General features: G+C 45.8%; 1 protein-coding gene and 1 pseudogene across 1 annotated transcript; one reads left to right on the top strand and one right to left on the bottom strand.

Annotated features, from left to right (window-relative positions):
* Positions 1-3,940: 3,940 nt before the first annotated feature.
* Positions 3,941-5,892, bottom strand: LOC136494526 (UDP-glucosyltransferase UGT13248-like). The gene is made up of 3 exons (XM_066490679.1): positions 5,177-5,892; positions 4,537-4,921; positions 3,941-4,445 (listed from the first exon to the last, which is right to left on the bottom strand). The coding sequence occupies exons 1-3, from the start codon at positions 5,879-5,881 to the stop codon at positions 4,108-4,110; spliced, it is 1,428 nt and encodes a 475-aa protein (XP_066346776.1). The 5' UTR covers positions 5,882-5,892; the 3' UTR covers positions 3,941-4,107.
* A 440-nt stretch (positions 5,893-6,332) lies between these two features.
* Positions 6,333-7,317, top strand: LOC136494528 (non-specific phospholipase C4-like; annotated as a pseudogene).
* The last annotated feature ends 8,626 nt before the right edge of the window (positions 7,318-15,943 follow it).

Raw genomic sequence — 15,943 nt, 5'->3', positions numbered from 1 at the left:
CGCGCAGGCACGCCCGGTGCCCGCGCCGCGTCTCGTCGTGGCCACGCCCGCAGTTGCAGTGTCTCGCATCCGCCGGGGCCACGCCATGCCGAGCTCGGCCGGGTCCGCCTGCTGCCTGGAGCCAACGAAATGCCCCCGCCGCGGAGCCGTTTCACCTCCGTCGCCACCGGCCGGTGGCTCCCCTGCCGGTGCTCTGCTTTAGAATACAAGGTAAAGGGTAAGAATCCAAGAAAAAAAATTATACGGGGTGGTTAATGCGAAGTACGCGACTCAATTGAATAGTGCCTAGGGATCTCGCGTCAAATAGAGGTTAACGCAGGGGCATTTTTGCATAATAGGCCGGCATGCTCTTGGCTGCTGGGCCGCTCGTGCCCCGTCACTGTGCTGGGCCGCATGCGCCTGTGGGCCGCTGGCCGCGCGCGCCCTGTGCCGCGCCTTGTCCCCGCTTGGGCCGTGTCACTGCCGCGTGCTGGGCCGCCGGCCGCGCCCCGCTGGGCCGGCCTGTTTCCGCACGTGGGTTGGCCGCTCAGCCGCCTGGGCTGCCAGTTGCGCTCGCCAGCTGGGCTGGCCTAGTACCGCCGGTCTCCACTGGGCCAATTGGTGCCTGCTGGTCCCTTGATTTTCTAAAACAAGTAGCTAATTTAGTTCGGGAATAAAATTGTAAAATCAATATACATTTGTGCAATTGTCCAAAAATTATGAAACCAGATTTAATGAGTCTCTAAAATCAGGATCAACCTATTAGTATATTTTGTTCAAATAGTTCGATAATATTTTTGGGAGCTATATAATTAATCCAAGATACTTAATATTGCAAAATATAAACTTGTAGGAACTTCCTTGATAAATTGGTAATAGTATTGGATCTGAAATCTTTACAGTAGGTTCCTAGCAATATTAGCTGCTCACCATAATCTTTGTAGCTCTAGAATCATTAGTTGCTAAATAAATAATAATGCTCTATTTCGAATAACGATTAAATCGATATAATGAAATAAAGAAACAACTTGGGATTATATAACTAAAAGAATTGCTGGAAAATAACGCCTTATCCGATAACATGTATATGTAGCCTAAGTACGGTCGTCGTTAGAACTAGCCCGATAACTCGAGAGGCGTACGTCATATTTTACGAATCACGATTGCAGTGGATTAATTACATGTTTGCATTGCATCGCATGCATATCATATAGGTACGATGATGGATCAACAGATCGATCAAAGGATGATTGGGAATCCGAAGGTGGTGTATTGGTATTCTCTCCAGGAGATGATGCAATGAGCTTTCTATTCAGTTGATGGTGGATGATCTGAAGATGCAGATACTAACTTTTAATATATCTTACCCAGGCAAGCCCCGGTGCATAACCCCTACTTTTCTGCAGTTTAAAGTATAATTGTGCATTAAGTTTTAAGGAGTTGAATGAAACCCACTTGCATATATATATCTTTATCCTATGAGTCTTACTAGTATGACATGATTGTGTAGAATGCTATGCTACAGGACTCCGGTAGAAGTCGAGTGATTGACTGTCACTCGCGAGAGATAGGAAATATATTATTAGATTATTGTCACTTGGAATATATAAATGGTGGAAAGAAAAATGGTGACTGGGCAAGGATATGGTTTGGGTATTGGTGGGTGTAAGAGGTCGTGTCGCCGTGGACGCGGGGCATGGCTTGCTTACACTGCATTCCCTGTCTGGTCGGTTAAGGACCGATCGTTGCATAAGCCATCGAGGCAAGTCACCGACTTGTTATCCCGAGCACATACATGGGTATGGGCGCTTCGAAGACTTGTTGCTCTCTTGTTGCAGATCCGGCTCTTTCCGGACCGACTAATTGGAGGTGGAGATGGTGGAGGTCCTTACACCGCACTGAGTCCGGGACTCAGGGGCGGGGGCTTGGAGTCCAAGTTTGGACGGGGACCTAGACACCCGGGATAGAAGAGTGATGGGTTGGTCCTGCTTATGCCTTGGGTACAAGCGGGGCATGTGTTTTTGGGGTACCCAGCTGGGGGCATTGATTCGCGAATCACCGGGCAATCCAGTACGGCTTGTTTCATGCCTAGCACCGTAGTAAGAACTGAAAGATGAAAGATGGAAAGAAAAGGAAAATCTGATTGCATACCACCTGCTTGAAAGTAGTACAGGTGCTTACATAGAATGGTTAGTTAATGAACCAATGCGGTCATTAATAAAAATCGAATATAAGGACGCACGCTTAGTAATGCTTCCTGCAATTACAATAAACCCACAAGCCAGATAGCCTTGCATATCCTTGGAGTCTTTTCTTTTCTCTTGTCAGGTAAGTCTTGCTGAGTACAATTGAGTACTCAGGGTTTTATTCCCCCTGTTGCAGGTGACAGGTGGATGCTAGAGCTGACCCTTGTGTGTGGACACCTCCTGGTGGGCTCAGCGATGATTCCTTTACGATGCGATCGTAGTTTATTTACAACTCTCACCAAATGTTTTCATAAATGAAAGATTTATAATCTGTTGTCATAACTTATATACTAATGCTTCATCATGCTATGAATATCTATTTATTTCCGCTGTAATTTCTATCACATGTTTATATTCCGCTGTTAAATTAAACTGGTTATAACTCTGATAATATGATTACATTCTGCTGTTATAATGCTAAATATTATACTCTGATGTTGTACTACGAGTGATGTAAGAAATGGTTAAGAATGATGTAAGCTTTATTCTCTCATTTGTGATCTGATGGCAAAAATGTGGATTTTCGGGTTCTCCCCTGGGGTGTGCCCGACACAACCGAGTAATTTAGTGTTCTCCCTCAAGTGCTTAGTGTATAATGGAAGACAAGCACTCCTGTGAGGCATTAGATTAGGTGGTTCTGCCACAATTTGTGAGACAACATCTTCCTATTTTCCATGAGATAGATGACGGAAACCGGATATAGGATCAACCAAGAAGAAAAAGCTAGGAGAGCTAGAAAGGTGAACGGTGAGAGCCGAGAGCCCGAGAGGGTATGTAGAAAAAGGAGAGGGACAGGTGGATGTAGATGGATTGATGGGAGAGTGAGGAGATGCTGCACACCGAAGGTGAGGCCGCAACCACGATCCACAAGGGTGACAGAGCCACTGTCACGGTAGGAGATGAGGGGGACAGAGGGCGCAATGATTAGGGTTTGGGAGATGCGGGAGCAACCAGAAGCAAGGGAGTCGCCTGTTACATACAAGGCGGGGTAATGGGTTTAGTTGGTCCAATCGTTATATCGGGCCGTGCCCATGCTACCCAATAGGACTTGCCTTAGGCCCAAGCACGACACTATAGTATGGACCGTGCTAGCCCGACCCAATAAAGTTCAGGCAGTGCTCATTCTTGAGGTGGGGCCTAAATTGTGGGCCTTGTGCCAGCACATTTGGCCCGGTCCATCTAGACATCTATACTCCATTCCTCTTGGCCGGTTGCTGATAACCTTAGCCCCTTTTTTGTTCTATAGAGATTATGTTTTGTTCTAAGTAACAAATTTAGTTGGTAATGCTTTCCTACAAAAATTAGTTGGTAGCTAGGCTCTTAAATTCGCTATTCTTTTCTTTTTGTTGTAAACACACATGAATGAAACCTTGGTATTTCCGGTGCAAGGAACTTGCGGTTCATCGGGTTTTTTTTTGTTGCATGTGAGTTCTTCTGAAATTAATATAATGTAACATGTACAAGGCACAGGATAATGCTCTCTTTTAAAAAAAAAATGCATGCTTACAACGTTTCAAATACTGCATAAAAAAAGGAAGGGATTTTTATTCTAGCCTCTGCATAAGTAATGCACTTAACCGTCCCTTATTACAAGTCCAACCTCCGGCTGAAAAAAAGCAAGCTCTCAAAGAGCAAACAAAACAAAGAAATAAACCATGCACCAAACTAAGCACTAAGTCTATTAGAAGCTTTCAAATGCTGCATAAGAGTATATATATTTTTATATCTGGAAGATCCCTATTTCATTAGAGTACTAGAGCACAGAAGCATTTCCTATGTATGTATCACAAAGTAGCACCAACAACCCCCAGACATAATGTAACATACAGTAACACATACAATCCACAGAGATAGGAAGTAACTAATGCACTGACATTGAAAACTAATTTGATGAATACTTTGCCGCGAATTCAGTAATATTCTTGTCCGAGCTCCCTCCATTCTGCATGGCTTCCTTGGCCCTTTGGATCCACATAGTGGCGTTCATCCTATAATTATCCTTTCTATCCCCATCCATAACATCCTTGATGCACCTTTCCACCTCGTCTCTCGTCACCAAGCCTTTCTCGTCCTTGCGCACTCGGACACCCAAGCCCCACATGCTCTCCATATACTTTGATATGGTCGGCTGGTCTGCCCAGTGTGGTATTGCCACCATTGGCACACCATTAACTATTGCTTCCAGTGTCGAGTTCCATCCGCAATGTGTGAAGAAACAACCTGCATATTAAAAGTACGCAACTAAATTGTATATTTCGTATCAGTTAGTCTCATTTTCCCTTATATGTAGAAGAATATCCATTTCCCATACCTGTGGCTTTATGTGCTAGAACCTCGAGCTGGGGGCACCAAGAAACAATAAGGCCACGTTCCTTGCACTTGTCACGAAGTTCATTGGACAACTTGTGTTCTTCGTTTGACCTCACAACCCAAATGAATGGTTTGCCAGAATTGTACAATCCATTACCAAGCTCTTCTAATTGTGCTTCATCGTAATCAGAGACAGTACCATAGGATACAAGAACTACAGAACACGGAAGCTGCTTGTCAAGCCAAGCCAGACATGACTCGCTGCTGTTGAAGAGGTTGAAACCGTAAGTCTTGTTCAACGGCAAACGGTCATCATCAAGATAAAACGATGGCAAGGTTGGGCCTATTGTCTTTGCACGCCATGTTAGTGCCATATAATCTGCCTCCTGCTCAGTTAACAATGCAAATGTGTCGAAAAGAAAATCAATCATATGATGGTGAAGTAGAATGAAAGAATCACAACAAACAGACCAATCATCGGTTATTCAGTAAAGAAACGTGAATATGGACAAATCTTGACGTTTGTAAAGAACAATAATCGATTGTTTAGTAAAAGAAAAACAGAGTATGTGCAAGTAGCACCGAAAAATCACTTGAGCAAAACAACAAACAGGTGCCGGCCGTGGTCAGGGTGAGCTCACCTTGGGTTCGATCTCGTGGAATGAGTTAACGAGCACGTCGTCGGCGTCCTCCAGCCCCTCAAATTGCCGCACCGACGCCTCAAGGAACACAGGCCACCAGTCCGGCTTCGCCGCGAACGGCGGCACATCGTTGGCCCCGAGCTCGACACCCAGCAGCCCGCGCGCAAACAGCTCTTTCCCGTCCACCACCGGCAGTGGCAGCCGCCCCGCCCACACCTCCCCGTAGACGACGTCGACCGCGCAAGGCTGCGACAGGAACGCCGCGGCCGGCACCCCGGCCGCCTTCGCCACGCGCCGCGCCCACGGCAGGTGCGGGTCGTAGACCAGCACGCGCACGGGCCGCCCATCGGCGGCCTCGGAGCGGATCAGCTCCGCCAGCGTCTCCGAGCCGACGGCCTCGAGCTGGCGCCAGTACTCGTCGAGGTCGGGGCACGCGGCCATGCCGCCATTGTCGAAGCCGTCGGAGATGGCTGCCACCCTGAAGGGCTCCCCGGGAGGCGGGGTGGTGGAGAGCACGTACCGCGAGGTGACGAGCGTGGGGCGGAGGCCGTGGTAAGCGAGGCGGCGGCCGAACTCGAGCAGCGGGTTCGTGTGGCCCTGCGCGCCCGGGCAGGGCAGGAGCAGCACGTGTGCGCCGCCGCCCCCGCCCCCGCGGGCAGCAGAGGAGGGAGACGAGGTGGTGCTGGTGGCTCTCGTGCTCCCCATTGTTTGCTGTCTTCGCTGGCTTTGTGTTGTGTTCGCACTACGCAGTGAAGAGAGGCTGACTATTTGCCACTCTTACGGTCTGTGTTTGCCAATTTTATCGTGCCAATTACAAAATTACTTGAGAAACTAATATTTTGCTATTTTTGCTGACGTGTCATGCCATATCAGCGCGTCAGCGTAGAAGTTAACGCCTCCGTCTCCACTGACCAATGGCGCCCGTAACTGTTCGCCAGCTCCCCCTCCTCCACGCTGCCGTCCACCCTCGCCGCGAGCCTGCCGTTATACGCTTCGATCAGCTCGTTCGCCTCCTCCACGCAGCTTGCCCGTTAGCTTCCCTCTCTGCTACTCACTGCTAGCGCCGCCCATGACCAGCTTCGCGCAGGTGTACGGGACACCCTTCATCGACGCCGCCACAACGCCCATCACCCCGCCAGGCGTGCCAGCGCTGCCCATGACCGGCTTCGCGCAGCAGGCGGAGAAGGAGAAAGCCGGCATGTCCGGCACCGTCATGAGCGGGTTTCGCCCCGACGCCGTGCCCGCGTACCGCGAGCTGGTGAAGGAGTTCGCCGTGTGCGACCGGTGGTTTGCGTCGAACCCTGCGTCCATGCAGCCCAACCGGCTGTTCGTGCACTCCGCCACCTCCCACGGCCTCGTCAGCAATGACACCAAGGCGCTGGTGGCGGGGCTCCCGCAACGGACCATCTTCGACGCGCTCCACGACGAGGGCGTCTCCTTCGAACCTCCGGTAGCTCAAGTACGCGGGCAGCTTCCACGCCTTCGACCTCGACTTCCGGCGTCACTGCCGGGAGGGAAAGCTGCCCAGCTACGTCGTCGTGGAGCAGCGCTACTTCGACCTGGAGATCCTCCTGGGGAACGACGACCACCCGTCCCATGACGTGGCCGAAGGCCAGCGGTTCGTCAAGGAGGTGTACGAGGCGCTGCGGTCGGGGCCGCAGTGGGAGGTGTACGACGAGCACGGCGGGTTCTACGACCACGTGCCCACGCCCGCCGGCGCCGGCGTCGTGCCCAGCCTCGACGGCATCGTCAGCGCCACGCCTTTCTTCTTCGGCTTCGACCGCCTCGGCGTCCGCGTCCCGGCGCTGCTCGTGTCGCCGTGGATCGAGCCCGGGACCGTGCTGCATAGGCTGTCGGGGCCATACCCGATGTCGGAGTTCGAGCACTCCTCCATCCCGGCCACCGTCAAGAAGCTCTTCAACCTCAGGAGCTTGCTCACCAAGCGCGACGCCTGGGCCGGCACCTTCGACTGCTTCCTCACGCGCAAGAAGAAGGTACTGATAACTGGGTTCCACTAGCAGAGAGATGGGGACTGACGGGAGCTGCTAGCGCCGTTTAGCTAGGCAGACGGGGACGTCAAGTTCCATGCTGGCACGCTGAAGTGGCGTGCCACGTCAGCGAAAATGGCAAAATATTAGCAAGGTTACTATTTTCTCGGGCAATTTTGTAATTGGTATGATAAAGTTGACAGCCACAGTAAGAGTGGCAAATAGTTAGATGTCCCGTGTTTGGGAAACGATAAATAAATAAGGTAAGGCGTTGTTCCTTGCAGACTTGTGTTGTCTTCGCTAGCTTTGTGTTGTGTTCGCACTTAGCAACCCACGCCCCCGCACGCACGCGCACCAAGCCGCCAGCTGCCCAAATCTCCCAGGCGCGCAGGGCCAAGCCATGTGGTCACTCGCCGCTAAACTCCCTCGTCGGCGCAAAGGATGCGGCGGGCGAACAGTAAAGAAGTAGGATTAGGATTAGACCCGATGATGATAAGATTAGGGTTGTTTCTTTTTTTCCCAAGGGCGTGCGTGCTTTCGCCCCATGTCGGCTAATGATCCCTCCGCTGCCGCCCGGTGCCGCGCACATGGGCTCCCATCCCACCCCGGGCCACGGCACGGCGCCGCTCCGGGCCACTATAATACGCCGGCGAGCCGGGACACGTAGGCGGGGTCAAGGTGCTGGCTGATCGCAGGATTAGCACTGATGATTTGTCGGCTTCGAAGAGGTGGGTGTGGCGGCCAGTGGCCATTGGCAAAGCGAGCATGTTACTGCTGACCTGCCACTGCCGGGCGCGAGCTCGAGGGTTTAATTAAAAGTATAAAACTCGCTCGCTGGATCGAGTTAGCGAAAGGGACAGGCAGGCTGAGCTGTTTGGTGTGGGGAAAAGGGCGTGCTTGGCGTGGACTGGACTGGATGGAGGTGGAGGAGGACGAGCTCGGGATGTGTTGGATCGGCGTCAAAGTGCTTAGCTTTATGTTATGTTAGTGACAAAAGAATAATCACTTGACGATGCTGGTTGACAGGTTGAGGGGAAAAAGCATTGCTATGGCATACATGAACCTGGAGAATATAGTAGTACTGTGCCCAGATCACTTGACGATGCGTTAAGACCATTAGATTTAGATGGGATGGTTCTTGTCATATTCTACCTTTGATTGTCTTCTACCTTAGAGCATCTCCAAGAGTTTCCAAAATCCATTTCTAATCCTAATTTTTTTTTGGCAAGATAAAAAAAAACGGCTCTCCTAAAACTCTCAATCTTTGTGGGAAAATCTACTCAACCACGCGTGCACGTATCGGCTAATTTGGAGGTGGAAAACCGTGGGGAATCATAGGGAGTTGGACAGAGCTCTCAATACGAATGTACAAGAGACAAAGAAACTATAAAAGTGGTTACAGTGACTTTAAAATAGTTCGAGATTCTTGATGCAAAATTATTTTTTTATATTATAGGACCGATATTTTTGGAAACTGATAGAGGAACCCAACAAATATGCTCTCATTTTTTTAGCCAATGTAAAAACTCATTGTTGGTATTTCTCAACACAAACAGAAATAATCCGTAAGCGTACGGAAGTACCGTTGTAGCACTTCAACCGGAAAAATTTAGGGTATCGTATTTTCACAGAAAACGGAGGTAAATCTTCTATCTAGTTCGTCCAAGGACAACACGAGGGTAGAGTTGATAGATGGTAGAGAGGATTCCTATGGTTTTAGACTCTAAGGATAGATAACCTCTACTTTTACCTGCTCACTTCGGGCACCGGCTTACGCCCGGTCTACAAAGCGATACCGGCCTGTAGCTCTACACCGTACCCAGACGTGGGGGGTTACAAGGGACGGACAGGGTTGTCACCACCTGCCGCCTGCCCCTCAACCGTGGAGTACGAGGCAAACGAAGGTAGCCTCCATCCTAGATACCACATCTATGCTATCGACTACTATTCTAGCGCTGTACAGGATGATCCTTCTTTATAAGGAGCCCTCTACTAGAGTATCCACCATGGGGACGGATGGCGAACCCACAAATAAGTAAGAATAAAACTTAACTGATCAAAAGACTTAATAACATAAGAACCACGAACACTCACTTAGCGGACGAATCCGTTGAGGTGCAGGTGTTCGTCGAGTACAAGCGGGGGATACCGACAAGTCCGGTACTTCCCCGAACTCTCCCTCACATCTCTCCCAACTACTCAACTCTAGCTAGCTAGGGACTAAGACCTTTGGAGTGATGCTCGTGGTCAAGCGTGGTAGCTCTTCTTCCTTTTTTGTTGATGGAGTTGTCTGCCTTCTCTTTTTTCCCCCCTTTTTGTGGCCAAGCCAACAAAAGACAGGTAGAGTTTTTTTTAATTATTAAGAAAAACAAATATATCCGGCCTCCAACATTCAACATGTGAATGTGTATGGCCAAGGAAGAGGCCAAAGATGAAATCCGGTTACATAAACAAAAGCGATACTGATCCACTGAGAGCCACCACCATAGACAATAAAACATAACACTTAATCTTCAGTCCTCTTATGATATCTCCACAAAAAACAAAAGATAGGTCTAGAACTTTGTTCTATATTATCTTAAAAAACAAAAGACAGGTAGAGATAAAGGAGCCTCAAGCCGGCCACTTTTCTTCTAGAATTGCTATAGTGTGGACACCTTTTAGTTGGATTTTTTTGGGGTGGTGGGTGGTGATGCGTTGAGACCATTAGATTTAGATAGGATGGTTCTTGTCATATTCTACCTTTGATTGTCTTCTACCTTAGAGCATCTCCCGGAGTTTCCAAAATCCACTTCTAATCCTGATTTTTTTGGCAAGATTGAAAAAAACGGCTCTCCTAAAACTCTCAATCTTTGCGGGAAAATCTACTCCACCACGTACGCGCGTATCGATCGGCTAATTTGGAGGTGGAAAACCGTGGGGAATAATAGGGAGTAGGACAGAGCTCTCCGTGCGAATGTACAAGAGTCAAAGAAAGTATAAAAGAGGTTATAGTGACTTTAAAATAGTCCGAGATTCTTGATGCAAAATGATTTTTTTATATTATAGGACAGATATTTTTGGAAACTGATAGAGGAACCCAACAAATATGCTCTCAATTTTTAGCCACTTTAAAAACTCTTTGTTGGTATTTCTCAACGCAAACAGAAATAATCCGTAAGCGCACGGAAGTACCGTTGTAGCACTTCACTCGGAAAAATTCAAGGTATCGTATTTCCATAGGGAACCGAGGTAAATCTTCTATCTAGTTCGTCCAAGGACAACATAAGGGTAGAGTTGGTAGAGGGTAGAGAGGATTCCTATGGTTTTAGACTCTAAGAATAGATAACCTCTACTTCTACTTGCTCACTTCGGGCATCGGCTTATGCCTAGTTTGCAAAGCGATACCGGCCTGTACGAGGCAAACGAAGGTAGCCTCTAGCCTAGATACCACGTCTACGCTATCGACAACTATTCTAGTGCTGTACAGGATGATCCGTCTTTATCAAGAGCCCTCTACTAGAGTATCCGCCACGGGGACAGACGGCGAACCCACAAACAAGTAAGAATAAAGCTTAACTGATCAAAAGACTTAATAACATAAGAACCACGAACACTCACTTAGCGGATGAATCCGTTGAGGTGCAGGTGTTCGTCGAGTACAAGCGGGGGGATACCGACAAGTCCGGTACTTCCCGAACTCTCCCGAACATCTCTCCCAACTACTCAACTCTAGCTAGCTAGGGCCTAAGCCCTTTGGAGTGATGCTCTTGCTCAAGTGTGGTAGCTCTTCTTCCTTGTGGTGTTGTAATGAGGAGGGGATGTCCTCTTTTTATAGGTGGAGAAGAGGGGGGTCTTTGAAAAATGCCTCCTCCCCTCATGGAAAGCACCAAACCGCCTTCACCCATGCAACCATCATTGGAGAGGCGGTATCAGGCGGCCCACCAAAGATGGGCCCAAGACATGCCACACAGGGTGGCCTCCAACTAGTCCCCAATGACCCCATCTTTGGGGGGGTTGCCTTCCTTGGTCCTTTAGATTGGTTTGGCAGAGTTTTGCGCTATTTTGAGTTGATTAGATATTGGTTTTGGCCTTTTTTTCTCCACCTGATTGGGCCCTGATTTGCCTGGTAAGTGGGCCTTCTCCCCTTGGGCTTATGTTGGGTGTTGTTATGCCTTGTTCTTTGTGTACTTTTGACACGTTTCTTGTGTTATCCCGACATGTACTTCTACAATTGATGAATCATCAAAACCCGTGGAACTTTGTTAGTTATGAGCCCTATTTATAAGTTTGGTGTTCACTTGGATGGATTTTATATAAATGTTGGTGGTAAAACATGTGAGTTAAGGACCGCCAACAAACTCTTCCACACTTATCCCTTTGCTCATCCTCGAGTAAAGTTAAGGACTAAGATGGGTCATCTCCTTGATATGACATCTGCATACAAGTTATTCCAAGCTTCATCTGCACTTGTAAACTTTGGAGTGTCTACCACATTATCTTGGGTGATTGAAAAATGGAACAGCATAGATTCAATTCCCCTTGCATCAATCAGTTTAGAAACTTCGGTTTTCATTTGAATTTGAAAATGTAAACATAACTTAGCTCCTCAAATGATTCTCTCAGATCACTCAAGTTTGTGTTTGGTTCCTCACCTAAGGCATATCATAGTGTTACCTTCTTTCTTTCCTACCTCTAAAAAGCTTATATGGATCTTTGGGTAGAGAAAGATATGAAGGCATACTTACTCTGCATATTTTGTTAAGTCAAATTTCGGATCCAAGGAGAAAGATGTCATACCGTTAGATCAAGAAGTGCCAGTGTGTGGATAAAACAATGTTAAAGCTATACTATACTCCTTGATATGAGTGATCTCTCTCATGAACTTTTATTCTGAGACATGGCTATCATCATTTTCTCTTTTTTCTATGAGCCTTCATGTGCTCATCATATATATTTTTTCAATACTTTGGGACATTCATGTGTCGCACCTTTTTTTCAATACCTTGGGACCTTCATGTGTCCCAAATTTTTTATAACTTAGGACCTTCATGTGTCCCATTTTTTTCTTTTTTATACTTTTGCATAGCCCATGTCTCTTGAACCATATATTGAGAGAGATCACTATCTTTTCAGAACATGGAGTATTTTCCTAACAAACATTTTTTTGTCTACTCCCAGTATAGGAGCATAATTTTGGGTGAATGGAGGCATGTTTTAGTGTATTCCTAGTATAGGAATAGCTTATGTATGTGGGTGTGCATGATCTTGATCTTGGGAGCATGATAACTTTCTTAACAAGGGTCAACAAGATTTGACAAGACTCAATGCAGGTATCAGTAGCATACTTTTGGAGGTCTTAAGTTCTAAACACTAGATATGGCTTTGGTAGGAATTTGCATATCATTGAGGAGCATTCTATTCAAATTTTGATTTTTTAAAATAAATCCCAAGTTCTTCACATGAGAGAGCAAGGTTCTTTTTCATCCTACTATATCACATATTCCAATTACTTAGATAACATGGGGTCCCTATCATAGTTTGTTCACAAGTTATAGGGATATCAGCGAGGAATAAAGAGTATGCAATTTTAATCAAAGGATAGCATGGAGATTGAGCATCAATTGTTTTGTATTTTAAATTTATTTAGTTTTAATCTTTATCCAAATATAGGGAGAGAGGGTGCACAAACCGAGGTTGGAATTGTTGATCTGTTGGGGGAGGTTTTGAACGCTTGTGTGGATTGTCTCCCCCACACTTATTCTTGTACCTGCTTTTATTTAACAGAAAAATAAAAATAGAAACAAACAAGGGCTCTTCTAGCAGAATTACCGAGGAGCCTAAATTCTATTTTTATTATTATTAGTAGTACTAATATCTTTTTAATTTATTTATTTTTTATTTTTATTTGTTCACCCAACTTTTTATCTTTTTAGCATAACTCAAGCAAGGCTACAGTAAAGTTTTATAGTGTATACATAGCCTTGGTTCGTCCATCAAAAATTACTTCCATTGTTTATGATAGTAACTAAAAGTTCATTAACCAAAATTCAACACCATGTTAAAATTTGATTAAAGAAGGCTATTTTAACCTAAGCATCATGCTTAATTTAAAAAGCCTATCGGTATACGAATATTCGAATATACCCAAACCAGAGCATTTGTCATAAATAAAAGAAGCATGAACTTGTATGATCAATTTTTATTTTTACATGGAGATAAATATGAGTAAAGGAGTTGGTGAACAATGAGTGACCTAGGTACACTTACCAGTAGCTTATGTGGATGGATGCTTTTGAAACTGCTGCAGCGGTGGCTTGATTAGGTATGGCCTTTACCCAGGCAACCAACAAGGTTATGCCACACACACAAATAGTGTGTATAGACCACAGTCCTTGGTGGTAGCAACAAAGGTCTAGACGAGTAACCGTCTTGCGGCCCCTTCTCTCTTTTCTTTTTTTCTTTTTTATATCATATATTGTTTTTCTCTTTTTTATATTTCTATTTTTTATAGCAAGGTAGAGCTAACATCATTTTTTTTCTTTTGAACCCAAGATGGCCTTTTGTGTGGATGGAACTTTGTAGTGAGATTTCACCACCCTCCCCCACACATGGACTTTTGTGTAAAAGTTAAGTATGCAATGTCAGGGGTTCCCCTTTGAGTGTGTTCCATCACAAAAGAACATCGATGTGTATTGTTGATGTAGCTCCCATATTTTTTAGCATCATACGCACCTTGTTCTTCTTGATCTCAACCTGAAAGGGTTAGCAACCAAGAATACCCGAAGGTGCATACTAACTTGACAACATGTTCTAGCTTTTATTAGAAAGGAAATTGTTTTTTTACGATAATCATTAAATTTTTTTATGATAATCCAGGGTATCTCCCGACAGTGCTGGATTTATGGTCTTTAAGCTTGACCATGGAAACTTCATCTTGCAGCTATCGGTGGTGGTATAGTTCCCAACTTTACCACCAAACATTTAGCAATAATGTTCAAGCTGCAAGGTTAGTACCACAATGCAACTTCGGGATTTGCAATACTTGTGATAAATGAAAGTATCCACAACCGTCCTCTTGAAAAGTTTTGAAATGAGGATTGAGATCCTCATAGTTGCACACGGTACTAAGCATGATGTCCATGGCACAAAAGTTTTTTTCTTGAAGGATACATCATGTACGATCAACGTTGAATCTCGGCCATTGAGAACGACGTTTGGATGGCCAGAGGGACATGGCTTGGGTTCGAGTGAGGGTGACGATGATTGTTTAGTTTCATAAGCAAGCTTAGGTGAAATGAATGGAGATATAAACTTCACCTCCTCGAACATGTCATGGTTGGGTTGCTGCTTCGCCTTTGGGCTTTCGGGACAAGGGATAGGAGTGGCGGAAGCAGTTGTTCCCAACTTTTCATCAAGGCCCCCATGGGAAGATTTTTCTTAGATAAGATTTTCCAAAGGGTAGCCTATGAGAATATCAAACTCAAAGACGGCATAGATATGGAAGTCTAAGAAAACCTCGATTTTGTCAATTATGACTGGCACGACCCTAGTGATCCCACAGCACTCGAAAAATAGTCCCAAAGGACTTTTGAAGAGTTTATTGGTCGGGACTAGCAGCATGTTACCCAAAAGGTTTTTCGCTAGGAATTCTGACATGATACTAGTCCCGACTATGGGATTGTGTAGGGCTTCTATGTTTGTTTCCCTTAACAAGCAAGGTATGGTCGTGGAAGGTGAAACAATCTGAATTGCTTCAGAAGAACGTTTCACTTCCATTAACCATTCCTTTGACGGTTCCACTCTAGGGGAAACTTCCTTTGTGTGCTTTTTGTGACGTGATAACTTCGACATATTGGCATAATCATTGAATTTGATAGGAAACTCCGAAGGATGAAGTACTCTTTCCTTTGGTGTTTATGGTTCGGGTGAAGGCTCATAAGTCAAATCTAAGGATGGTATGGGTTTGGATTCGACTAATGAGGACTCCTCAACACTTAACATGACTTTGGCATAGAGGGGTTAGGTTCTTATGATGAAAGAAGTGTGACTGTCTATGAAGTTTTCAAGGAATTTTACTTGTTCTGTCATAGATTTGTGTGTGAAATGACCTTTGACAGTCATGTCTAGGCTTACATCAGCATCTATGTCAATACCCAAACAAAAGAGTCATAACAAAATGCTATCGGGTAAAGACAAGTCTAGGCCGGCGTGTATCAACACTGAAAACCTAGCCCAGGCTGCACCTAAAGACTCCTTGCGCTGCTCAAAGTCAAGGATCGCCCTTGGTAGGGAGACGATACAGGACATGGGGAAGAATGCAAGACAAAACTTGTCCTTAAGTTCATCCTAGTCCCCATTCGTACTTTCTACGGCGTGTGTGTACCATTGCTTCCCCTTCTCCATGAGAGACCAAGAAAACAATTTCCATCTTAGTGTTTCCTGTGTCATGCCTGAGATGCTTAGACATGAACACATCTGAAAGTGTATTTGCCCCCCTATGTGGGTTTTGGTGTATTGATGACATCCAAATTAGGGACTAATGTGATCTAAATGAGATATGTCGCAGCTATTAGTCCCGTGAAAGAATCAAAGAGTTGATAAAGATGAAATGGTATCCCTCAATTCTTGAAGTTATAAAGGCGAACGAACTCAAACGCTCTCTAAAGGTTTTAATTTTGATTTTAAGTTTAGGATCCGCCGCACTATAAAGAGGGATGCAAAGTGATTTGGTCTAAGGAAGAAAGAGTGCTCAGGCATAATAATTAAATAAAAATTGGGACACTCTAGCACTTCATGA

This window comes from Miscanthus floridulus, chromosome 11 (genome assembly GCF_019320115.1).
Source record: "Miscanthus floridulus cultivar M001 chromosome 11, ASM1932011v1, whole genome shotgun sequence".
In the NCBI taxonomy this organism is placed as follows: domain Eukaryota; kingdom Viridiplantae; phylum Streptophyta; class Magnoliopsida; order Poales; family Poaceae; genus Miscanthus; species Miscanthus floridulus.
Note: the sequence above shows the minus strand (reverse complement) of the source record. Positions and strands in the feature narration are given on the sequence as shown.

Coding starts and splice junctions, on each gene's coding strand:
- LOC136494526 (XM_066490679.1), bottom strand. CDS start 5,881: ATGGGGAGCACGAGAGCCACCAGCACCACCTCGTCTCCCTCCTCTGCT. Junction 4,922..5,176: donor TCCACGAGATCGAACCCAAG/GTGAGCTCACCC, acceptor TTAACTGAGCAG/GAGGCAGATTATATGGCACT. Junction 4,446..4,536: donor TCTAGCACATAAAGCCACAG/GTATGGGAAATG, acceptor TTTAATATGCAG/GTTGTTTCTTCACACATTGC.